This window comes from Prinia subflava, chromosome 5 (assembly GCF_021018805.1).
Source record: "Prinia subflava isolate CZ2003 ecotype Zambia chromosome 5, Cam_Psub_1.2, whole genome shotgun sequence".
Lineage (NCBI taxonomy): Eukaryota > Metazoa > Chordata > Aves > Passeriformes > Cisticolidae > Prinia > Prinia subflava.
In genome coordinates this window covers 146,412-171,130 of record NC_086251.1, presented here as the reverse complement: position 1 = coordinate 171,130, position 24,719 = coordinate 146,412, and the positions used below count along the sequence as shown (strand labels likewise).

Genomic DNA, 24,719 nt, shown 5'->3' with positions numbered 1-24,719 from the left:
TGGACACAGACACAGAGACAGTGCAAGGTCCCTGTGAGAAATTCTCCTTGAAGGCAGAGCAATGCTCACTCCAGGCGCCTTTGCATCTCCTCACCAGGCAAAGGGTGGAGCTTTGAGCAGTGGGGGATCTGCCCAGGATCTGTCTTAGTTCAGGTTTCTCCAAATAAACGGGAGAGATCCAGCCGGGAGAGGCCCCGCTCCGAGGGAGGTTCTGGTCAGCGCTGCTGGGCCCAGCAGAGCCCCAAGGGTCTCCTTTGGCACCGCTGGTCACAGCCCCAGGCCACGGCCCTCAGCCACAGCAATGTTTCACCCTGGCCACGCTTCGGGCAGCACCTCGCTTTGGGAGGGTGAGAACAGGGATTCAGGGAATTAAACCAATCTCCAAGGCTGTTCATACACCCCAGAGGAGGCTGGACAGCAGCAGCTCCGGGAGCAGAGGGTGTTTGTGACCAGCGCCAGGGGCTGCTCCTCAGCGCTGAGGCCTCACAAGGCCTTCCTCAGGCCCCAGTGCGCACCAGCACAGGAGGGTGATCCTGTGGGTATTTATCCATCAGGTGGCTCCAGGAACCTCTCAGCCCGTGTCCAGAGGTCCTTCAGCAGTGCAGGGGAAGGGATCCACAGGCTCAGACCCCTGTGTCCGTGGTGGCATCACTGCTGTGGGCGCTGTTTCCTTCCTGCCCCTCAAAGACCCTGTGGAGGGCCTTCCTTAGGGACTCCATGGAGGAGTGACTCCTGCAGCTCTCTATGGAGCACTGTCCCCAGCATCTCCCCAAGGAATAATCTCTCTCCCAGCTCCCCACCAAGAAGTAGATGAAGGGTTTGATGCTGCTGTTGATGCAGGTGAGCAGGAAAACCACCTGGGAGGACACCACGGTGTAGCCCAGCTGCTGCAGGAAATACCAGAGACTGAGGGGCAGACTGCAGAGTGCAGCGAGGAAAACAACCATGTCAAGCCTCTGCTGCTGCTGCTGCTGCTGCTGCTGGGAGCCAGGCTTGAAATGAATGAAGAGGACTGTGCTGGAAATGACCATGGGCACGGCAAACAGGAAGAGGCTGAGGGCGTACATGGAGAGCAGAGCCACGCGGCAGTGCTCCTGCTCGTGCGACTGGCACAGGGAAGTCACCATGGGATTGACAGCGATGACAACGAAGAGGAAGGCCCAGAACAGGACGTGCATCAGCACCCACAGCAGGCGCTCGGAAAGCTGCCAACCGCAGAAAAACAGGCAGAGGACGGACCTGCACCTCTCGATGCTGATGAAGGTCAGCCGATAGAGCCCCATGTTGTAGGAGAACAGCGAGAGCTGGAAAAGCAAGCTCAAATACATCAGGGGCATTATAGCGGAGCAGGACATGTCCTCCAGCAGGAAGAGCAGGCTGGAGGGGACCATGAAGATGAGGAAGAGGAAGTCGGTGATAGCCTGGTTGAAGATGAAGTCGGAGATGGGATTGATGTGGAGGAGCCAGAGGACAGCGCCGTTCCCAGCCAGCCCGCAGAGGGAGATGAGCAGCGTCACAACCTGTATGGCCATGCTGCTGACATTGATCCCACATGGATCAGGTTCATCAGTGGGTGAGGTGAAAAGAGGGGGCACGGTGCTCACCTCCATGGATGGACGCTGGGCAGGCAGTGGGATGTGTCCCCTGGCTGTGGTCAGAGTGGATGGGGAGTCAGTGCTTGGAGAATGCCGGGATGGAGCATGCGGCTCCTCTGCAGCTCCCTGCAGTGGGAAGGATTCAGAGGGGAGAAGTGAGATGTGAGGGGAGGAGGGCAGTGGAAATGCTGGGGTGGGAGAGGGAGGTGGGAGGGTTGGGCTGTTTGGCAGGGTGCTGATAAAGAACACAGAGAATAAACAAATTCAGCTCTCCTGAAATCGCTCAAAAACCAAGTGGCAAAAAAGATAAAAGGGTGTAAAGACAGGCACACAGGATAATAAACGTGGCTTCAGCCAGTGCAGAAACAAATTAAGAGGCCTCCAGTGGTTTTGGGGCAAGTTCTGTAACAAGAAGCAACAGCTCACGCCCAAAGCAAAAGTTCAAGGCAAGGTTATTGTTACAGTATTCAGGACAGCTGAAATAACGATATAAAATTCCATTTTCTGGGAGGGCATAAAAGCAATGTTTATTAAAAGGCACATCCTTTTTATACAGTGTTCTGACACAATGAAACGTGATTGGTCATTCAGAACAACACCTCTTCAAAACATCCCTGTAAGTAAAGAAATTGCAATAAGAGCAGGTGCAGAGATTAGGAATTGTTTGGAATGTCTTCCTCCAGAGCAATGCATGGGAAAGTCTATCTGACTTCCTTTCACAGGTTCTGCTGCTGCCTGATGCCTAAATCTTCTCTTTGACTACTGTCAGCACCTACACAAGGCCACCTTTAACATCCCAGCACTCAGTGAATACGACCACCAGAGACCCCTCTGAATGATCCTCCAGGAGCATCAAAGGACTCCAGGTAGGAGATGGATGCATGGAAATTAGTTCTAGGAAAATGGTGTTTATGTACTACAAAAGAAAGACTTTTTAATGACTATGTGTGGTTATAATGGATAAAACCCCTGTTGTAAACTCTTGCCACAAACAGAAATAAGGAGAGATCCTCCTGTGTGTCCTGCTGCCTAATATTTCACACGAACTTCAATCTGTGTGACTTTGGTATCACTCCTCATCCCCATCGCTGTCCCACTCTGCATGGCATGGCATGGCACAGTATCCCATCCCATCCCATCCCATCCCATCCCATCCCATCCCATCCCATCCCATCCCATCCCATCCCATCCCATCCCATCCCATCCCATCCCATCCCATCCCATCCCATCCCATCCCATCCCATCCCATCCCATCCCATCCCATCCCATCCCGTGGGCTTGAAGCACTGCCCGTTGGGCTCCACTGCTCTCCGTTTGGGACATTTGGGATTGGCAGCATCCTGACCTTTCCTGACCCCTCCTGCCCCCTCAGACACCCCCAGACTCCCCGGGGCCGCCTTCCTGCCCCGCCCCACCCGGGAGCAGGGACATCCTTGCTGTGACACTCTCGGAGCAGCCAGGGGGGAATGCTGAGCCCCTCCTGTCTGTGCCAGCTGTGCCAGTGCCTGCCCAGCTCTGGGCACTCGGGATCACGGTTGCTTCAGGGAGCACAAGCCATGGGTGTGTCCCCTCCCTCCAGCCACATTCCCGGCTGGCAGCAGGAGCCAGAGGAGGCCAGGAAGTGCTAACAAAGCTGTTTATTGATATCAGACCACAGTGGGATGGAGGAACCAGGTGCCAGGGGGATTTTGGGATCACAGCCACGTGGGGCATGATCCCTTTTGGGAATAGTGTTCTAGGGGGCGTGAGGGAGAAGGGAAAGCCATGCTCCAATGTGCTCCCCGCAGAGCATCGCTCCCACATGGCTCTTGGCAATGCCCCTGCTCCCTTCTCCTGCAGGAATAAAGGTGGGAGCATGATCTGGTGGATATTGGTTAATCAGGTGCCTCCTTAAGGAATCCCTAAGCCAGTGTCCCAGTGTGCTACATGAGAGCAGAGGAAGGGAACAACAGGCTCAGACTGTCGTGTCCCTGGTGGAGTCATTGCTGCTGGCTCTGTTTTCTTCTTGCTCCCCAAAGAGCCTCTGGAGAGATTCCCTGAAGGGCCCCATGGAACAATTTTTCCAGTATCTCCCTACCAAGAATGGTTTGATGGTGCTGTTGATGCAGGCAAGCAGGAAACCAGCCCAGGATGGCAGAATGGTGTAGCCCAGCTGCTGCAGGAAATTCCAGAGGCTGAGGAAGGAGACAGGAAAACAACAACGTGCAGCCTGTTGAGCTTGCACTTCTCTGAGCAACATGCGTCCTGAATGCAGAAGAACACTCTGGAAATGAGCACGAAGGGAGCAGAGAGCAGGAGGTGGAGGGTGTGCACAGAGATGAGAGGCACCTGGCAGTGCTCTTCATGAAACTGGCTCAGGGAGCCACTGCTGGATGGAGAGGGACAACAGCAAGGGAGTCCCACTGCAGGGCACTCATCACAACACATGGAAGGAGCTTGTAAAAGGAGCAGCAGCAGCACAACAAATTCAAGGCTACAGAGCCCAACCCTGTGATATTCATGGGAGCAGCCCCACGCTGGAGCACAAGAGCGACAGCTGGAAAAGGGGGCACTACAGTGACAGCTGGAAAAGGGAGCCCAATACCCCAGGGACACAATAGCAGAGCAGGACACAGCCTCTACAAGGAGGACCACTGTGGACAGGAGCATGAAGAGGAGGAAGAGGAAGACGGTTACAGCCGGGTGAAGATGAAGTCGGTGGTGAAGCGGACATCGAGGAGGCAGAGCACAGCCCCATTCCCAACCAGCCCACAGAGGCAGATGAGCAGTGTCACAGTGTGTATGGCCACGGTGGTGACATCGATCACACACAGATCATCTCCTTCAGTGGGACAGGGGGAAGCTGGGGACACAGTAGCCACATCCATGGATGGATGCTGGGCAGGCAGTGGGATGTGGCCCCTGGCTGTGGTCAGAGTGGATGGGGAGTCAGTGCTTGGAGAATCCCGGGATACAGCACGCCTCGGGGTTATTGAGATTGATTTTTATTATTTTCCCCCACAAATCAAGTGGTCTTTTTCGTTGTTGTGAGAAACAATGCCTATCATCTTAAAAATTTAAGAAGTTTATTAAATTACAACAAGGGACAAAGTAAGGTAAAAGAAACTCTGCTGGGCTCTCAGCCGCAGGCGGAGGCACGGCCAGACGCAGCCCACCCACAACAGGAACAATCCCTTAGATCCCCTTGCTGAGCCAACCCCACACTCGTCCATATCCCACCCTTCCCACACTGCTCCTCCTTCCTCCCGCCTTCCCGGAGCTTGTGCCCTCCCTCTGCCTTCCACTCCCCGCTGTGGTCCCAGACCAGCATTGCAGCTTTCAGCAGGAACACAATACTCACATTAGGAACACTCCAAATCTTCACAGAGCTTCTTTTAACATTACAACACACATAATATCCGTTCAACGTTTGCGAGAGGCAATCTCCAATTTCACATATTTATAATATTTGTGAATGGCTCCTGATTTGCCCCTAAATAGAAACACTCCTTCCCAGGGGAGTGTCCCATTCTTCAACTGCCTTCCCTCTCCTGTCAGGTCTCTGCCATTCCCTGTTTCCCTTCCCTGAGGGGTCATTGTCCCTCCAGCAGCAGAGGGCTGCTGGTGCTGCTGCTGGCCCTGCAATGCTGGCAGTGCTGGCAGTGCTGGTGAAGCTCCTGGCTGCTTGTCAGAAACAACTCCCATTGTGGGAAGAGCTCCAGAATCGTTGCCAAAACCTGCCCTGGGCTCATGGGAGGAAAGCCATGCTCCAATGAGCTCCCTGCAGAGCATCCCTCAAAAATCACCCAAGGCACTGCCCCTGCTGCCTTCTCCTGCAGGAATCCAGCACCACAGGGAGGGGCATCCTGTGGGTATTTCTTGATCAGGTGGCTCAAGGAAAGCCTGAGCCACTCTGGCAGGGTCCTTCAGCAGAGCAGGGGAAGGGATCACCAGGCTCAGACCCCTGTGTCCATGGAGGCATCATTGCTGTGGGCAGTTTCTCCTTCCTCCTCATCAAAGACCCTCTGGAGGGAGAGCCGGAGGGATTTCAAGGAGCAGGGCCTCCAGCATCTCCCTACCAAGAAGTAGATGAAGGGTTTGATGCTGCTGTGGATGCAGTTGAGCAGGAAAACAACCTGGGAAGACAGAAGGGTGTAGCCAAGCGGCTGCAGGAAATTGTAGAGGATGAGAAGGACAATGAGGAGCACAATGAGGAAGATAACAATATTGTGCCTCTTCGCTTGTTGCCGACGGGAGCCCCTCTTGGCCTTAATGAAGTTCATTGTGACGGAAATGACCAAGGGTGCAGCAAAGATGAGCAGGATGAGGGCGTACATGGAGTTGACAGCTCCCCTGCAGTGCTCCTGCCGGTGTGATGGGCACAGGTTTGTCACTGCAAGAATGACAGTGAAGAGAGCAAGAAAGGCCCAGTATTGGACACTGTACACCAACCACCACAGGCGCTTGGGACGGTCGCAGCGGTAGCAGAGCATGCAGAGCTTGTACAGATTCAAATTATTTGTGATGACCATCAGCCGCAACAGCGCCCAGTAGTAGGAAACTCCTGTCAGCTGGAAAAGGAAGCTCAAGTATGGCAGGGGCATGATAAGAGAGCAGGACATGTCCTCCACCAGGAAGAGGAGGGTGGTGGCGACTGTGAAGAGCAGGAAGAGGAAGTCAGCAAAAGCCAGGTCAAAGATGCCAGAGTTACGCACGTTCAGGCTGAGGAGGCAGAGCACAGCCCCATTCCCAGCCAGCCCACAGAGGCTGATGAGCAGTGTCACACTGTGTATGGCCTCGTTGGTGACATCTATGTCACAGAGATCGTCCCCTTCAGTGGGTGAGGCGGGAGATGGGGACACGGTGGTCACCTCCATGGATGGACGCTGGGCAGGCAGTGGGATGTGTCCCCTGGCTGTGGTCAGAGTGGATGGGGAGTCAGTGCTTGGAGAATGCCGGGATGGAGCATGCGGCTCCTCTGCAGCTCCCTGCAGTGGGAAGGATTCAGAGGGGAGAAGTGAGATGTGAGGGGAGGAGGGCAGTGGAAATGGTGGGGTGGGAGAGGGAGGTGGCAGGGTTGGGATGTTCAGCAGGGGATGCGGAAGGGAAGGGCAGGGCAGAGGAGGGGGGAGCTGGGGAGGGCCCTGCGGTCACCAGAGAGGGTGGCAGGAGCAGAGCAGCTGCTGGAGGAGAGGGAGGTGGGGTAGGGAGGAGGGCAAACCTTGCACTGACCTGTTCCCAGTGGGGCAGCAGCAGGCAAAGGGGTCTGTGCAGATCAGCGGCGCTTCCTGGTACCCCGTGCTCCTTTGGGATCAGTCTCCTAAAGCGGCTCCTCCCAGGTCAGGCACAGGAAGGAAAAAGTGCCCAGACCACCAGGAGCTCCCCACTCCCGTCCCGCTGGCTCCTCTCTTGCCCTGTCCTGGTGCTCCTCCCCAAGGCTTGGTGGAGTCACAGGGGTGTTGGAAATTGCATCATGGCGACGTCAGAACTCCAATTCTACAGAGTCATTTGTCATGATTTTTTTTGATTTTTGTAATCTAAGGAAATGACTTTGGCCAGGTGCCCCACATATGGAATTTTGCAACTGGCTGCTCATTTCTTCCTGATTAGAAGCATGCCTTCCCTGCAGAATGTCCCATTCTACAACGGCCTTCAGTCTCTCGACAGGCCTCTACCATTCCTCGTTTCCCTTCCCTGTGGGGTCATCGTCACTCCAGCAGCAGAGGAATGCTGCCGGCACTGGAATGCTGGCAGCGCTGGCGGTACGGATGAAGGACCTGGATGCTTCTCAGAAGCATTTCGCATTCTGTGAAGAGCTCCGAGATCAATTGCCAAAACCCCAGCTGGGCCCAAGGACGCTCAGCTGAGCTTCCTCTCTGTATCCCAATCCCATCCTCATCCCGGCTCCCCTTTCCTGCTGCCTGTGCCCACGCCATCCTCATCCGTGCTCCCCCTCCGCGCTCTCCATCCTCATCCCATCCTCTCCCGTCCCGGCAGCGGCTCCGCGGCTCCGAGCGCGCTCCGCCGGGCTCCGCTGCCCTCCAGTGGGGACAGTCGGGATTGCCGGGATCCAGACCCCCTCCTGACCCTTCCTGACCGCCTCGGACCCCCCTGACCCGCCCCGGGCCAGCTTCCACCGCGACATCCCCGCTCCTTCTCCGCCCCACCCTGGCAGTGTCCCTGCTCCTCCTGGCCAGAGTGTTCCAGGAGAAAGAAGGAAATCCCCGCTCCCGTGTGCTCCCCTCAGAGCAACCCTCCCACGAGCTGCTGCTCCCTTCTCCTGCGGGATTACACCGCGAGAATGCTCCAAGGGATTATGTGAAAAAATCACCACCAAGGGGAATCAGTAAAAACCACGTTTGATGCTAAGTGACAGCACAATGGACTTCATTGGCCGGGGTCACTCTGATACTGACCAGATAGGCACAGCGAGGAAAAAACCCCACGCAAACAAACCAAAACCAAAACCAAAACCAAAACAATAAACCCCCCACAAACCGAAAACCCACAAAATAACTCCCCAAAACCACAAAACAACAACAAACCCAGCCAATCAAACTAGAAATATGACACGTTTATGGACACAGACACAGAGACAGTGCAAGGTCCCTGTGAGAGATTCCCCTTGAAGGCAGAGCAATGCTCACTCCAGGCGCCTTTGCATCTCCTCACCAGGCAAAGGGTGGAGCTTTGAGCAGTGGGGGATCTGCCCAGGATCTTAGTTCAGGTTTCTCCAAATAAACAGGAGAGATCCAGCCGGGAGAGGCCCCGCTCCGAGGGAGGTTCTGGTCAGCGCTGCTGGGCCCAGCAGAGCCCCAAGGGTCTCCTTTGGCACCGCTGGTCACAGCCCCAGGCCACGGCCCTCAGCCACAGCAATGTTTCACCCTGGCCACGCTTCGGGCAGCACCTCGCTTTGGGAGGGTGAGAACAGGGATTCAGGGAATTAAACCAATCTCCAAGGCTGTTCATACACCCCAGAGGAGGCTGGACAGCAGCAGCTCCGGGAGCAGAGGGTGTTTGTGACCAGGCCAGGGGCTGCTCCTCAGCGCTGAGGCCTCACAAGGCCTTCCTGAGATCCCAGTGCGCACCAGCACAGGAGGGTGATCCTGTGGGTATTTATCCATCAGGTGGCTCCAGGAACCTCTCAGCCCGTGTCCAGAGGTCCTTCAGCAGTGCAGGGGAAGGGATCCGCAGGCTCAGACCCCTGTGTCCATGGTGGCATCACTGCTGTGGGCGCTGTTTCCTTCCTGCCCCTCAAAGACCCTGTGGAGGGCCTTCCTTAGGGACTCCATGGAGGAGTGACTCCTGCAGCTCTCTATGGAGCACTGTCCCCAGCATCTCCCCAGGGAATAATCTCTCTCCCAGCTCCCCACCAAGAAGTAGATGAAGGGTTTGATGCTGCTGTTGATGCAGGTGAGCAGGAAAACCACCTGGGAGGACACCACGGTGTAGCCCAGCTGCTGCAGGAAATACCAGAGACTGAGGGGCAGACTGCAGAGTGCAGCGAGGAAAACAACCATGTCAAGCCTCTGCTGCTGCTGCTGCTGCTGCTGCTGGGAGCCAGGCTTGAAATGAATGAAGAGGACTGTGCTGGAAATGACCATGGGCACGGCAAACAGGAAGAGGCTGAGGGCGTACATGGAGAGCAGAGCCACGCGGCAGTGCTCCTGCTCGTGCGACTGGCACAGGGAAGTCACCATGGGATTGACAGCGATGACAACGAAGAGGAAGGCCCAGAACAGGACGTGCATCAGCACCCACAGCAGGCGCTCGGAAAGCTGCCAACCGCAGAAAAACAGGCAGAGGACCGACCTGCACCTCTCGATGCTGATGAAGGTCAGCCGATAGAGCCCCATGTTGTAGGAGAACAGCGAGAGCTGGAAAAGCAAGCTCAAATACATCAGGGGCATTATAGCAGAGCAGGACATGTCCTCCAGCAGGAAGAGCAGGCTGGAGGGGACCATGAAGATGAGGAAGAGGAAGTCGGTGATAGCCTGGTTGAAGATGAAGTCGGAGATGGGATTGATGTGGAGGAGCCAGAGGACAGCGCCGTTCCCAGCCAGCCCGCAGAGGGAGATGAGCAGCGTCACAACCTGTATGGCCATGCTGCTGACATTGATCCCACATGGATCAGGTTCATCAGTGGGTGAGATGAAAAGAGGGGGCACGGTGCTCACCTCCATGGATGGACGCTGGGCAGGCAGTGGGATGTGTCCCCTGGCTGTGGTCAGAGTGGATGGGGAGTCAGTGCTTGGAGAATGCCGGGATGGAGCATGCGGCTCCTCTGCAGCTCCCTGCAGTGGGAAGGATTCAGAGGGGAGAAGTGAGATGTGAGGGGAGGAGGGCAGTGGAAATGCTGGGGTGGGAGAGGGAGGTGGGAGGGTTGGGCTGTTTGGCAGGGTGTTGATAAAGAACACAGAAAATAAACAAATTCAGCTCTCCTGAAGTCGCTCAAAGACCAAGTGGCAAAAAAGATAAAAGGGTGTAAAGACAGGCACACAGGATGATAAACGTGGCTTCAGCCAGTGCAGAAACAAATTAAGAGGCCTCCAGTGGTTTTGGGGCAAGTTCTGTAACAAGAAGCAACAGCTCACGCCCAAAGCAAAAGTTCAAGGCAAGGTTATTGTTACAGTATTCAGGACAGCTGAAATAACGATATAAAATTCCATTTTCTGGGAGGGCATAAAAGCAATGTTTATTAAAAGGCACATCCTTTTTATACAGTGTTCTGACACAATGAAACGTGATTGGTCATTCAGAACAACACCTCTTCAAAAACATCCCTGTAAGTAAAGAAATTGCAATAAGAGCAGGTGCAGAGATTAGGAATTGTTTGGAATGTCTTCCTCCAGAGCAATGCATGGGAAAGTCTATCTGACTTCCTTTCACAGGTTCTGCTGCTGCCTGATGCCTAAATCTTCTCTTTGACTACTGTCAGCACCTACACAAGGCCACCTTTAACATCCCAGCACTCAGTGAATACGACCACCAGAGACCCCTCTGAATGATCCTCCAGGAGCATCAAAGGACTCCAGGTAGGAAATGGATGCATGGAAATTAGTTCTAGGAAAATGGTGTTTATGTACTACAAAAGAAAGACTTTTTAATGACTATGTGTGGTTATAATGGATAAAACCCATGTTGTAAACTCTTGCCACAAACGGAAATAAGGAGAGATCCTCCTGTGTGTCCTGCTGCCTAATATTTCACACGAACTTCATTCTCTGTGATTTTGGTATCACTCCTCATCCCCATCTCTGTCCCACTCTGCATGGCATGGCATGGCACAGTATCCCATCCCATCCCATCCCATCCCATCCCATCCCATCCCATCCCATCCCATCCCATCCCATCCCATCCCATCCCATCCCATCCCATCCCATCCCATCCCATCCCATCCCATCCCATCCCATCCCATCCCATCCCATCCCATCCCATCCCGTGGGCTTGAAGCACTGCCCGTTGGGCTCCACTGCTCTCCGTTTGGGACATTTGGGATTGGCAGCATCCTGACCTTTCCTGACCCCTCCTGCCCCCTCAGACACACCCAGACTCCCCGGGGCCGCCTTCCTGCCCCGCCCCACCCGGGAGCAGGGACATCCTTGCTGTGACACTCTCGGAGCAGCCAGGGGGGAATGCTGAGCCCCTCCTGTCCGTGCCAGCTGTGCCAGTGCCTGCCCAGCTCTGGGCACTCGGGATCACGGTTGCTCCAGGGAGCACAAGCCATGGGTGTGTCCCCTCCCTCCAGCCACATTCCCGGCTGGCAGCAGGAGCCAGAGGAGGCCAGGAAGTGCTAACAAAGCTGTTTATTGATATCAGACCACAGTGGGATGGAGGAACCAGGTGCCAGGGGGATTTTGGGATCACAGCCACGTGGGGCATGATCCCTTTTGGGAATAGTGTTCTAGGGGGCGTGAGGGAGAAGGGAAAGCCATGCTCCAATGTGCTCCCCGCAGAGCATCGCTCCCACATGGCTCTTGGCAATGCCCCTGCTCCCTTCTCCTGCAGGAATAAAGGTGGGAGCATGATCTGGTGGATATTTCTTAATCAGGTGCCTCCTTAAGGAATCCCTAAGCCAGTGTCCCAGTGTGCTACATGAGAGCAGAGGAAGGGAACAACAGGCTCAGACTGTCGTGTCCCTGGTGGAGTCATTGCTGCTGGCTCTGTTTTCTTCTTGCTCCCCAAAGAGCCTCTGGAGAGATTCCCTGAAGGGCCCCATGGAACAATTTTTCCAGTATCTCCCTACCAAGAATGGTTTGATGGTGCTGTTGATGCAGGCAAGCAGGAAACCAGCCCAGGATGGCAGAATGGTGTAGCCCAGCTGCTGCAGGAAATTCCAGAGGCTGAGGAAGGAGACAGGAAAACAACAACGTGCAGCCTGTTGAGCTTGCACTTCTCTGAGCAACATGCGTCCTGAATGCAGAAGAACACTCTGGAAATGAGCACGAAGGGAGCAGAGAGCAGGAGGTGGAGGGTGTGCACAGAGATGAGAGGCACCTGGCAGTGCTCTTCATGAAACTGGCTCAGGGAGCCACTGCTGGATGGAGAGGGACAACAGCAAGGGAGTCCCACTGCAGGGCACTCATCACAACACATGGAAGGAGCTTGTAAAAGGAGCAGCAGCAGCACAACAAATTCAAGGCTACAGAGCCCAACCCTGTGATATTCATGGGAGCAGCCCCACGCTGGAGCACAAGAGCGACAGCTGGAAAAGGGGGCACTACAGTGACAGCTGGAAAAGGGAGCCCAATACCCCAGGGACACAATAGCAGAGCAGGACACAGCCTCTACAAGGAGGACCACTGTGGACAGGAGCATGAAGAGGAGGAAGAGGAAGACGGTTACAGCCGGGTGAAGATGAAGTCGGTGGTGAAGCGGACATCGAGGAGGCAGAGCACAGCCCCATTCCCAACCAGCCCACAGAGGCAGATGAGCAGTGTCACAGTGTGTATGGCCACGGTGGTGACATCGATCACACACAGATCATCTCCTTCAGTGGGACAGGGGGAAGCTGGGGACACAGTAGCCACATCCATGGATGGATGCTGGGCAGGCAGTGGGATGTGGCCCCTGGCTGTGGTCAGAGTGGATGGGGAGTCAGTGCTTGGAGAATCCCGGGATACAGCACGCCTCGGGGTTATTGAGATTGATTTTTATTATTTTCCCCCACAAATCAAGTGGTCTTTTTCGTTGTTGTGAGAAACAATGCCTATCATCTTAAAAATTTAAGAAGTTTATTAAATTACAACAAGGGACAAAGTAAGGTAAAAGAAACTCTGCTGGGCTCTCAGCCGCAGGCGGAGGCACGGCCAGACGCAGCCCACCCACAACAGGAACAATCCCTTAGATCCCCTTGCTGAGCCAACCCCACACTCGTCCATATCCCACCCTTCCCACACTGCTCCTCCTTCCTCCCGCCTTCCCGGAGCTTGTGCCCTCCCTCTGCCTTCCACTCCCCGCTGTGGTCCCAGACCAGCATTGCAGCTTTCAGCAGGAACACAATACTCACATTAGGAACACTCCAAATCTTCACAGAGCTTCTTTTAACATTACAACACACATAATATCCGTTCAACGTTTGCGAGAGGCAATCTCCAATTTCACATATTTATAATATTTGTGAATGGCTCCTGATTTGCCCCTAAATAGAAACACTCCTTCCCAGGGGAGTGTCCCATTCTTCAACTGCCTTCCCTCTCCTGTCAGGTCTCTGCCATTCCCTGTTTCCCTTCCCTGAGGGGTCATTGTCCCTCCAGCAGCAGAGGGCTGCTGGTGCTGCTGCTGGCCCTGCAATGCTGGCAGTGCTGGCAGTGCTGGTGAAGCTCCTGGCTGCTTGTCAGAAACAACTCCCATTGTGGGAAGAGCTCCAGAATCGTTGCCAAAACCTGCCCTGGGCTCATGGGAGGAAAGCCATGCTCCAATGAGCTCCCTGCAGAGCATCCCTCAAAAATCACCCAAGGCACTGCCCCTGCTGCCTTCTCCTGCAGGAATCCAGCACCACAGGGAGGGGCATCCTGTGGGTATTTCTTGATCAGGTGGCTCAAGGAAAGCCTGAGCCACTCTGGCAGGGTCCTTCAGCAGAGCAGGGGAAGGGATCACCAGGCTCAGACCCCTGTGTCCATGGAGGCATCATTGCTGTGGGCAGTTTCTCCTTCCTCCTCATCAAAGACCCTCTGGAGGGAGAGCCGGAGGGATTTCAAGGAGCAGGGCCTCCAGCATCTCCCTACCAAGAAGTAGATGAAGGGTTTGATGCTGCTGTGGATGCAGTTGAGCAGGAAAACAACCTGGGAAGACAGAAGGGTGTAGCCAAGCGGCTGCAGGAAATTGTAGAGGATGAGAAGGACAATGAGGAGCACAATGAGGAAGATAACAATATTGTGCCTCTTCGCTTGTTGCCGACGGGAGCCCCTCTTGGCCTTAATGAAGTTCATTGTGACGGAAATGACCAAGGGTGCAGCAAAGATGAGCAGGATGAGGGCGTACATGGAGTTGACAGCTCCCCTGCAGTGCTCCTGCCGGTGTGATGGGCACAGGTTTGTCACTGCAAGAATGACAGTGAAGAGAGCAAGAAAGGCCCAGTATTGGACACTGTACACCAACCACCACAGGCGCTTGGGACGGTCGCAGCGGTAGCAGAGCATGCAGAGCTTGTACAGATTCAAATTATTTGTGATGACCATCAGCCGCAACAGCGCCCAGTAGTAGGAAACTCCTGTCAGCTGGAAAAGGAAGCTCAAGTATGGCAGGGGCATGATAAGAGAGCAGGACATGTCCTCCACCAGGAAGAGGAGGGTGGTGGCGACTGTGAAGAGCAGGAAGAGGAAGTCAGCAAAAGCCAGGTCAAAGATGCCAGAGTTACGCACGTTCAGGCTGAGGAGGCAGAGCACAGCCCCATTCCCAGCCAGCCCACAGAGGCTGATGAGCAGTGTCACACTGTGTATGGCCTCGTTGGTGACATCTATGTCACAGAGATCGTCCCCTTCAGTGGGTGAGGCGGGAGATGGGGACACGGTGGTCACCTCCATGGATGGACGCTGGGCAGGCAGTGGGATGTGTCCCCTGGCTGTGGTCAGAGTGGATGGGGAGTCAGTGCTTGGAGAATGCCGGGATGGAGCATGCGGCTCCTCTGCAGCTCCCTGCAGTGGGAAGGATTCAGAGGGGAGAAGTGAGATGTGAGGGGAGGAGGGCAGTGGAAATGGTGGGGTGGGAGAGGGAGGTGGCAGGGTTGGGATGTTCAGCAGGGGATGCGGAAGGGAAGGGCAGGGCAGAGGAGGGGGGAGCTGGGGAGGGCCCTGCGGTCACCAGAGAGGGTGGCAGGAGCAGAGCAGCTGCTGGAGGAGAGGGAGGTGGGGTAGGGAGGAGGGCAAACCTTGCACTGACCTGTTCCCAGTGGGGCAGCAGCAGGCAAAGGGGTCTGTGCAGATCAGCGGCGCTTCCTGGTACCCCGTGCTCCTTTGGGATCAGTCTCCTAAAGCGGCTCCTCCCAGGTCAGGCACAGGAAGGAAAAAGTGCCCAGACCACCAGGAGCTCCCCACTCCCGTCCCGCTGGCTCCTCTCTTGCCCTGTCCTGGTGCTCCTCCCCAAGGCTTGGTGGAGTCACAGGGGTGTTGGAAATTGCATCATGGCGACGTCAGAACTCCAATTCTACAGAGTCATTTGTCATGATTTTTTTTGATTTTTGTAATCTAAGGAAATGACTTTGGCCAGGTGCCCCACATATGGAATTTTGCAACTGGCTGCTCATTTCTTCCTGATTAGAAGCATGCCTTCCCTGCAGAATGTCCCATTCTACAACGGCCTTCAGTCTCTCGACAGGCCTCTACCATTCCTCGTTTCCCTTCCCTGTGGGGTCATCGTCACTCCAGCAGCAGAGGAATGCTGCCGGCACTGGAATGCTGGCAGCGCTGGCGGTACGGATGAAGGACCTGGATGCTTCTCAGAAGCATTTCGCATTCTGTGAAGAGCTCCGAGATCAATTGCCAAAACCCCAGCTGGGCCCAAGGACGCTCAGCTGAGCTTCCTCTCTGTATCCCAATCCCATCCTCATCCCGGCTCCCCTTTCCTGCTGCCTGTGCCCACGCCATCCTCATCCGTGCTCCCCCTCCGCGCTCTCCATCCTCATCCCATCCTCTCCCGTCCCGGCAGCGGCTCCGCGGCTCCGAGCGCGCTCCGCCGGGCTCCGCTGCCCTCCAGTGGGGACAGTCGGGATTGCCGGGATCCAGACCCCCTCCTGACCCTTCCTGACCGCCTCGGACCCCCCTGACCCGCCCCGGGCCAGCTTCCACCGCGACATCCCCGCTCCTTCTCCGCCCCACCCTGGCAGTGTCCCTGCTCCTCCTGGCCAGAGTGTTCCAGGAGAAAGAAGGAAATCCCCGCTCCCGTGTGCTCCCCTCAGAGCAACCCTCCCACGAGCTGCTGCTCCCTTCTCCTGCGGGATTACACCGCGAGAATGCTCCAAGGGATTATGTGAAAAAATCACCACCAAGGGGAATCAGTAAAAACCACGTTTGATGCTAAGTGACAGCACAATGGACTTCATTGGCCGGGGTCACTCTGATACTGACCAGATAGGCACAGCGAGGAAAAAACCCCACGCAAACAAACCAAAACCAAAACCAAAACCAAAACAATAAACCCCCCACAAACCGAAAACCCACAAAATAACTCCCCAAAACCACAAAACAACAACAAACCCAGCCAATCAAACTAGAAATATGACACGTTTATGGACACAGACACAGAGACAGTGCAAGGTCCCTGTGAGAGATTCCCCTTGAAGGCAGAGCAATGCTCACTCCAGGCGCCTTTGCATCTCCTCACCAGGCAAAGGGTGGAGCTTTGAGCAGTGGGGGATCTGCCCAGGATCTTAGTTCAGGTTTCTCCAAATAAACAGGAGAGATCCAGCCGGGAGAGGCCCCGCTCCGAGGGAGGTTCTGGTCAGCGCTGCTGGGCCCAGCAGAGCCCCAAGGGTCTCCTTTGGCACCGCTGGTCACAGCCCCAGGCCACGGCCCTCAGCCACAGCAATGTTTCACCCTGGCCACGCTTCGGGCAGCACCTCGCTTTGGGAGGGTGAGAACAGGGATTCAGGGAATTAAACCAATCTCCAAGGCTGTTCATACACCCCAGAGGAGGCTGGACAGCAGCAGCTCCGGGAGCAGAGGGTGTTTGTGACCAGGCCAGGGGCTGCTCCTCAGCGCTGAGGCCTCACAAGGCCTTCCTGAGATCCCAGTGCGCACCAGCACAGGAGGGTGATCCTGTGGGTATTTATCCATCAGGTGGCTCCAGGAACCTCTCAGCCCGTGTCCAGAGGTCCTTCAGCAGTGCAGGGGAAGGGATCCGCAGGCTCAGACCCCTGTGTCCATGGTGGCATCACTGCTGTGGGCGCTGTTTCCTTCCTGCCCCTCAAAGACCCTGTGGAGGGCCTTCCTTAGGGACTCCATGGAGGAGTGACTCCTGCAGCTCTCTATGGAGCACTGTCCCCAGCATCTCCCCAGGGAATAATCTCTCTCCCAGCTCCCCACCAAGAAGTAGATGAAGGGTTTGATGCTGCTGTTGATGCAGGTGAGCAGGAAAACCACCTGGGAGGACACCACGGTGTAGCCCAGCTGCTGCAGGAAATACCAGAGACTGAGGGGCAGACTGCAGAGTGCAGCGAGGAAAACAACCATGTCAAGCCTCTGCTGCTGCTGCTGCTGCTGCTGCTGGGAGCCAGGCTTGAAATGAATGAAGAGGACTGTGCTGGAAATGACCATGGGCACGGCAAACAGGAAGAGGCTGAGGGCGTACATGGAGAGCAGAGCCACGCGGCAGTGCTCCTGCTCGTGCGACTGGCACAGGGAAGTCACCATGGGATTGACAGCGATGACAACGAAGAGGAAGGCCCAGAACAGGACGTGCATCAGCACCCACAGCAGGCGCTCGGAAAGCTGCCAACCGCAGAAAAACAGGCAGAGGACCGACCTGCACCTCTCGATGCTGATGAAGGTCAGCCGATAGAGCCCCATGTTGTAGGAGAACAGCGAGAGCTGGAAAAGCAAGCTCAAATACATCAGGGGCATTATAGCAGAGCAGGACATGTCCTCCAGCAGGAAGAGCAGGCTGGAGGGGACCATGAAGATGAGGAAGAGGAAGTCGGTGATAGCCTGGTTGAAGATGAAGTCGGAGATGGGATTGATGTGGAGGAGCCAGAGGACAGCGCCGTTCCCAGCCAGCCCGCAGAGGGAGATGAGCAGCGTCACAACCTGTATGGCCATGCTGCTGACATTGATCCCACATGGATCAGGTTCATCAGTGGGTGAGATGAAAAGAGGGGGCACGGTGCTCACCTCCATGGATGGACGCTGGGCAGGCAGTGGGATGTGTCCCCTGGCTGTGGTCAGAGTGGATGGGGAGTCAGTGCTTGGAGAATGCCGGGATGGAGCATGCGGCTCCTCTGCAGCTCCCTGCAGTGGGAAGGATTCAGAGGGGAGAAGTGAGATGTGAGGGGAGGAGGGCAGTGGAAATGCTGGGGTGGGAGAGGGAGGTGGGAGGGTTGGGCTGTTTGGCAGGGTGTTGATAAAGAACACAGAAAATAAACAAATTCAGCTCTCCTGAAGTCGCTCAAAGACCAAGTGGCAAAAAAGATAAAAGGGTGTAAAGACAGGCACACAGGATGATAAACGTGGCTTCAGCCAGTGCAGAAACAAATTAAGAGGCCTCCAGTGGTTTTGGGGCAAGTTCTGTAACAAGAAGCAACAGCTCACGCCCAAAGCAAAAGTTCAAGGCAAGGTTATTGTTACAGTATTCAGGACAGCTGAAATAACGATATAAAATTCCATTTTCTGGGAGGGCATAAAAGCAATGTTTATTAAAAGGCACATCCTTTTTATACAGTGTTCTGACACAATGAAACGTGATTGGTCATTCAGAACAACACCTCTTCAAAAACATCCCTGTAAGTAAAGAAATTGCAATAAGAGCAGGTGCAGAGATTAGGAATTGTTTGGAATGTCTTCCTCCAGAGCAATGCATGGGAAAGTCTATCTGACTTCCTTTCACAGGTTCTGCTGCTGCCTGATGCCTAAATCTTCTCTTTGACTACTGTCAGCACCTACACAAGGCCACCTTTAACATCCCAGCACTCAGTGAATACGACCACCAGAGACCCCTCTGAATGATCCTCCAGGAGCATCAAAGGACTCCAGGTAGGAAATGGATGCATGGAAATTAGTTCTAGGAAAATGGTGTTTATGTACTACAAAAGAAAGACTTTTTAATGACTATGTGTGGTTATAATGGATAAAACCCATGTTGTAAACTCTTGCCACAAACGGAAATAAGGAGAGATCCTCCTGTGTGTCCTGCTGCCTAATATTTCACACGAACTTCATTCTCTGTGATTTTGGTATCACTCCTCATCCCCATCTCTGTCCCACTCTGCATGGCATGGCATGGCACAGTATCCCATCCCATCCCATCCCATCCCATCCCATCCCATCCCATCCCATCCCATCCCATCCCATCCCATCCCATCCCATCCCATCCCATCCCATCCCATCCCATCCCATCCCATCCCATCCCATCCCATCCCATCCCATCCCATCCCATCCCATCCCATCCCGTGGGCTTGAAGCACTGCCCGTTGGGCTCCACTGCTCTCCGTTTGGGACATTTGGGATTGGCAGCATCCTGACCTTTCCTGACCCCTCCTGCCCCCTCAGACACACCCAGACTCCCCGGGGCCGCCTTCCTGCCCCGCCCCACCCGGGAGCAGGGACATCCTTGCTGTGACACTCTCGGAGCAGCCAGGGGGGAATGCTGAGCCCCTCCTGTCCGTGCCAGCTGTGCCAGTGCCTGCCCAGCTCTGGGCACTCGGGATCACGGTTGCTCCAGGGAGCACAAGCCATGGGTGTGTCCCCTCCCTCCAGCCACATTCCCGGCTGGCAGCAGGAGCCAGAGGAGGCCAGGAAGTGCTAACAAAGCTGTTTATTGATATCAGACCACAGTGGGATGGAGGAACCAGGTGCCAGGGGGATTTTGGGATCACAGCCACGTGGGGCATGATCCCTTTTGGGAATAGTGTTCTAGGGGGCGTGAGGGAGAAGGGAAAGCCATGCTCCAATGTGCTCCCCGCAGAGCATCGCTCCCACATGGCTCTTGGCAATGCCCCTGCTCCCTTCTCCTGCAGGAATAAAGGTGGGAGCATGATCTGGTGGATATTTCTTAATCAGGTGCCTCCTTAAGGAATCCCTAAGCCAGTGTCCCAGTGTGCTACATGAGAGCAGAGGAAGGGAACAACAGGCTCAGACTGTCGTGTCCCTGGTGGAGTCATTGCTGGTGGCTCTGTTTTCTTCTTGCTCCCCAAAGAGCCTCTGGAGAGATTCCCTGAAGGGCCCCATGGAACAATTTTTCCAGTATCTCCCTACCAAGAATGGTTTGATGGTGCTGTTGATGCAGGCAAGCAGGAAACCAGCCCGGGATAGCCCAGCTGCTGCAGGAAATTCCAGAGGCTGAGGAAGGAGACAGGAAAACACCAAAGTGGAGCCTGTTGAGCTTGCCCTTCTCTGAGCAACATGCGTCCTGAATGCAGAAGAACACTCTGGAAATGAGCACGAAGGGAGCAGAGAGCAGGAGGTGGAGGGTGTGCACAGAGATGAGAGGCACCTGGCAGTGCTCTTCATGAAACTGGCTCAGGGAGCCACTGCTGGATGGAGAGGGACAACAGCAAGGGAGTCCCACTGCAGGGCACTCATCACAACACAGGGCAGGAGTTTGTAAAAGGAGCAGCAGCAGCACAACAAATTCAAGGCTACAGAGCCCAACCCTGTGATATTCATGGGAGCAGCCCCACGCTGGAGCACAAGAGCGACAGCTGGAAAAGGGAGCACCACAGTGACAGCTGGAAAAGGGAGCCCAATACCCCAGGGACACAATAGCAGAGCAGGACACAGCCTCTACAAGGAGGACCACTGTGGACAGGAGCATGAAGAGGAGGAAGAGGAAGACGGTTACAGCCGGGCTGAAGATGAAGTCGGTGGTGAAGCGGACATCGAGGAGGCAGAGCACAGCCCCATTCCCAACCAGCCCACAGAGGCAGATGAGCAGTGTCACAGTGTGTATGGCCACGGTGGTGACATCGATCACACACAGATCATCTCCTTCAGTGGGACAGGGGGAAGCTGGGGACACAGTAGCCACATCCATGGATGGATGCTGGGCAGGCAGTGGGATGTGGCCCCTGGCTGTGGTCAGAGTGGATGGGGAGTCAGTGCTTGGAGAATCCCGGGATACACCACACCTCGGGGTTATTGAGAATGATTTTTATTATTTTCCCCCACAAATCAAGTGGTCTTTTTCATTGTTGTGAGAAACAATGCCTAGCTTCTTAAAAATTTAAGAAGTTTATTAAATTACAACAAGGGACAAAGTAAGGTAAAAGAAACTCTGCTGGGCTCTCAGCCGCAGGCGGAGGCACGGCCAGACGCAGCCCACCCACAACAGCAACAATCCCTCAGATCCCCTTGCTGAGCCAACCCCACACTCGTCCATATCCCACCCTTCCCACACTGCTCCTCCTTCCTCCCGCCTTCCCGGAGCTTGTGCCCTCCCTCTGCCTTCCACTCCCCGCTATGGTCCCAGACCAGCATTGCAGCTTTCAGCAGGAACACAATACTCACATTAGGAACACTCCAAATCTTCACAGAGCTTCTTTTAACATTACAACACACATAATATCCGTTCAACGTTTGCGAGAGGCAATCTCCAATTTCACATATTTATAATATTTGTGAATGGCTCCTGATTTGCCCCTAAATAGAAACACTCCTTCCCAGGGGAGTGTCCCATTCTTCAACTGCCTTCCCTCTCCTGTCAGGTCTCTGCCATTCCCTGTCTCCCTTCCCTGAGGGGTCATTGTCCCTCCAGCAGCAGAGGGCTGCTGGTGCTGCTGCTGGCCCTGCAATGCTGGCAGTGCTGGCAGTGCTGGTGAAGCTCCTGGCTGCTTGTCAGAAACAACTCCCATTGTGGGAAGAGCTCCAGAATCGTTGCCAAAACCTGCCCTGGGCTCATGGGAGCAAATCCATGCTCCAATGAGCTCCCTGCAGAGCATCGCTCAAAAATCACCCAAGGCACTGCCCCTGCTGCCTTCTCCTGCAGGAATCCAGCACCACAGGGAGGGGCATCCTGTGGGTATTTCTTGATCAGGTGGCTCAAGGAAAGCCTGAGCCACTCTGCCAGGGTCCTTCAGCAGAGCAGGGGAAGGGATCAACAGGCTCAGATCACTGTGTCCGTGGTGTCCTCATTGCTGTGGGCAGTTTCTTCTTCCTGCTCATCAAAGGCCCTCTGGAGGGAGAGCCGGAGGGATTTCAGGGAGCAGGGGCTCCGGAAACCTCCTGCCAAGAAGTAGATGAAGGGTTTGATGCTGCTGTGGATGCAGTTGAGCAGGAAAACAACCTGGGAAGACACAGTGTTGTAGCCGAGCTGCTGCAGGAAATTGCAGAGGCTGAGAAGGAGAATGAAGAGCACAATGAGGTAGATAATGATGTCGCGCCTCTGGGGTTGCTGTTTCTTGGTGCCCCACTTGGCCTTAGTGAAGTCGATCGTGTGAAAAATGACCGTGGGTGCAGCAAAGAGGAGCAGGATGAAGGTGTACACACAGATGAGAGCTGCCCTGCAGTGCTCCTGCTGGTTTGATGGGCATGTGTATGTCACTGGAATGGCAGTGAAGAGAGCAAAAGCGGCCCAGTAGTTGACAATGAACACCAACCACACCAGGCGCTCGGGAAACTCGCAGCGGCAGCAGAGCTTGAAAATATTCAGCACATTGTCAATGCGCGTCAGCCGGTACAGTGCCCAGTAGTAGGAGACCACAGAGAGCTGGAAAACAAAACTCAAGTACGGCAGGGGCACGATTGGAGAGCAGGACATGTCCTCCACCAGGAAGAGGAGGACAGAGGGGACTGTGAAGAGCAGGAGGAGGAAGTCAAAAAAAGCCAGCTCAAAGATGCCAGAGTTATGCCCTTTCAGGCTGAGGAGGGAGAGCACAGCCCCATTCCCAGCCAGCCCACAGAGGCTGATGAGCAGGGTCACACTGTGTATGGCCACGTTGGTGACATCTATGTCACAGAGATTGTCCCCTTCAGTGGGTGAGGCGGGAGATGGGGACACGGTGGTCACCTCCATGGATGGACGCTGGGCAAGCAGTGGGATGTGGCCCCTGGCTGTGGTGAGAGTGGATGGGGAGTCAGTGCTTGGAGAATGCCGGGATGGAGCATGCGGCTCCTCTGCAGCTCCCTGCAGTGGGAAGGATTCAGAGGGGAGAAGTGAGATGTGAGGGGAGGAGGGCAGTGGAAATGGTGGGGTGGGAGAGGGAGGTGGCAGGGTTGGGATGTTCAGCAGGGGATGCGGAAGGGAAGGGCAGGGCAGAGGAGGGGGGAGCTGGGGAGGGCCCTGCGGTGACCAGAGAGGGTGGCAGGAGCAGAGCAGCTGCTGGAGGAGAGGGAGGTGGGGTAGGGAGGAGGGCAAACCTTGCACTGACCTGTTCCCAGTGGGGCAGCAGCAGGCCAAGGGGTCTGTGCAGATCAGCGGCGCTTCCTGGTACCCCGTGCTCCTTTGGGATCAGTCTCCTAAAGCGGCTCCTCCCAGGTCAGGCACATGTAGGATGAAGTGCAGAGTTCACCAACAGCTCCCCATTCTCGTCCTGCTGGCTCCTCCCATGCCCTGTCCTGGTGTTGTTTGTTGGTGGGATCATGGTGGAGTAGGAAATTTCATCGTTGCCTGCATCAGAGTCTCACTACCTTTGGTTTGATTGGGTTTTTTACATTGGATCTTTTTTTTTTTTTTCTGTAATGGAAGCAAGTTGTGTCAAAACTCCACTTGAAGAATAGAATGGATCCTGTTTCCTTCCTGATTACAAATATTTCTTTCTGCCATTTCTCACTTTGGTTTCATGAGGGGTCATGGTCCCTCGAGCAGCAGAGGGCTGCTGGTGCTGCTGGTGGCACTGGAATTCTGGCAGTGCTGCTGAAGCCTCTTGGTGCTTGTCACAAACACCTCCCTTTCTGGGAAGAGCTCTGGGATCCCTGCCAAAACCTGTCCTGGGCCCAAGGAAGCCCAACTGAGGCAACAATTCCCATGTTTTCATTCTGGTGCAGGCTCCCCCAGCCCAAGGGAAGGACAGCAATCAGGTGCTCTGTGCTGATTTGGCACAGCCTGGTTTTTGGTAGTGGTGCAGGGCCACAGGAAGAGGCTTCTGTGAGAAGCTGCTGGAAGCTTCCAGCACGTCTGCCAGAGCTAATCTGTGCTGGCTCTGAAGATGGACACGCTGCTGGCACCACTGGAGAGGTTGGTAACGCCTCGGTGAGGACACATTTAAGCAGAAAATCAAAGCAGCCTGCGCTGCCTCCACGGGGTCGTCTGGCCGGTGGGGAAAACACGGCGAGCGATTTCCCAGCCTGGAACCCGGGTGAGATCAAGCCCTGGGCACTGCGGAATTCTGGAAGAATCTTTGAGCTGGGACAATTTGTTGGCAGTGGCACCCATGGGCAGCAGTTTTTCCTGGAGTCAGAGAAGAGAGGGAGGGTGAGGACATGTGAGGGGACACAACATGCTGGCATCAAGGAGAATGGAAACAAGGGGGAAGAAGTGCTCCAAACATCCCAGCTGGGATTCCTCTGCAGGCTGCAGTGAGGACTGTGATGAAACAAACTGTCCTGCAGCAGTCCATGAAGTGCAGAGGGGATGCACAAATCCACTCGCAGCCTGTGGGAGAAGTGCTCAAGCTGGAGTGGGTGCGTGCCAGAGAAAGCTGTGATCCCGTGGGAGACCTGAGTGCAGAGAGAGGGCTCCTGCTCGTGGAGAGAGAAAGAGAGCCCTGCTTCCAAACGAGAGCAGCCTGCCCTTGGAGGACTGCACCCCGTGGAAGAGTGACCCACGCTGTACCAGCTTTGAGAAGAAGGTTTGCCCTGGGGAGGGACTCAGGCTGCAGCAGTTCTGGCAGGAGTGCTGCTCCTGAGCTTAGAGCCCCACTGGAGAAGCTCATGGAGAACTGAATCCCGTGGGAGAGACCCCATGACAGAGCAGGAAAAAACTCCTCTCCCTGAGCAAACGGAAGAAGATCTGGAGTGACAAAGGGACCAAAACCCCCATGCCCTGTCTCACTGCAGTGTC

The 24,719-nt window shown here is 55.1% G+C and overlaps 6 protein-coding genes across 6 annotated transcripts; all 6 read right to left on the bottom strand.

The window, feature by feature from the left end:
- On the bottom strand, positions 1–1,610 carry LOC134550513 (mas-related G-protein coupled receptor member A1-like). The gene has a single exon (XM_063397255.1). The coding sequence runs from the start codon at positions 1,608–1,610 to the stop codon at positions 624–626; it is 987 nt and encodes a 328-aa protein (XP_063253325.1). The 3' UTR covers positions 1–623.
- A 2,092-nt stretch (positions 1,611–3,702) lies between these two features.
- LOC134550683 (mas-related G-protein coupled receptor member B4-like) lies at positions 3,703–6,542 on the bottom strand. Its single transcript, XM_063397412.1, has one exon. The coding sequence runs from the start codon at positions 6,449–6,451 to the stop codon at positions 5,531–5,533; it is 921 nt and encodes a 306-aa protein (XP_063253482.1). The 5' UTR covers positions 6,452–6,542; the 3' UTR covers positions 3,703–5,530.
- A 1,500-nt stretch (positions 6,543–8,042) lies between these two features.
- LOC134550682 (mas-related G-protein coupled receptor member A1-like) lies at positions 8,043–9,832 on the bottom strand. Its single transcript, XM_063397411.1, has one exon. The coding sequence runs from the start codon at positions 9,755–9,757 to the stop codon at positions 8,771–8,773; it is 987 nt and encodes a 328-aa protein (XP_063253481.1). The 5' UTR covers positions 9,758–9,832; the 3' UTR covers positions 8,043–8,770.
- A 1,287-nt stretch (positions 9,833–11,119) lies between these two features.
- On the bottom strand, positions 11,120–14,690 carry LOC134550681 (mas-related G-protein coupled receptor member B4-like). Its single transcript, XM_063397410.1, has one exon. It carries the CDS (start codon positions 14,597–14,599, stop codon positions 13,679–13,681), a length of 921 nt encoding a protein of 306 aa, XP_063253480.1. The 5' UTR covers positions 14,600–14,690; the 3' UTR covers positions 11,120–13,678.
- A 1,500-nt stretch (positions 14,691–16,190) lies between these two features.
- On the bottom strand, positions 16,191–17,980 carry LOC134550680 (mas-related G-protein coupled receptor member A1-like). The gene has a single exon (XM_063397409.1). It carries the CDS (start codon positions 17,903–17,905, stop codon positions 16,919–16,921), a length of 987 nt encoding a protein of 328 aa, XP_063253479.1. The 5' UTR covers positions 17,906–17,980; the 3' UTR covers positions 16,191–16,918.
- A 1,390-nt stretch (positions 17,981–19,370) lies between these two features.
- Positions 19,371–22,797, bottom strand: LOC134550511 (mas-related G-protein coupled receptor member B4-like). Its single transcript, XM_063397254.1, has one exon. The coding sequence runs from the start codon at positions 22,731–22,733 to the stop codon at positions 21,825–21,827; it is 909 nt and encodes a 302-aa protein (XP_063253324.1). The 5' UTR covers positions 22,734–22,797; the 3' UTR covers positions 19,371–21,824.
- Positions 22,798–24,719: the final 1,922 nt, after the last annotated feature.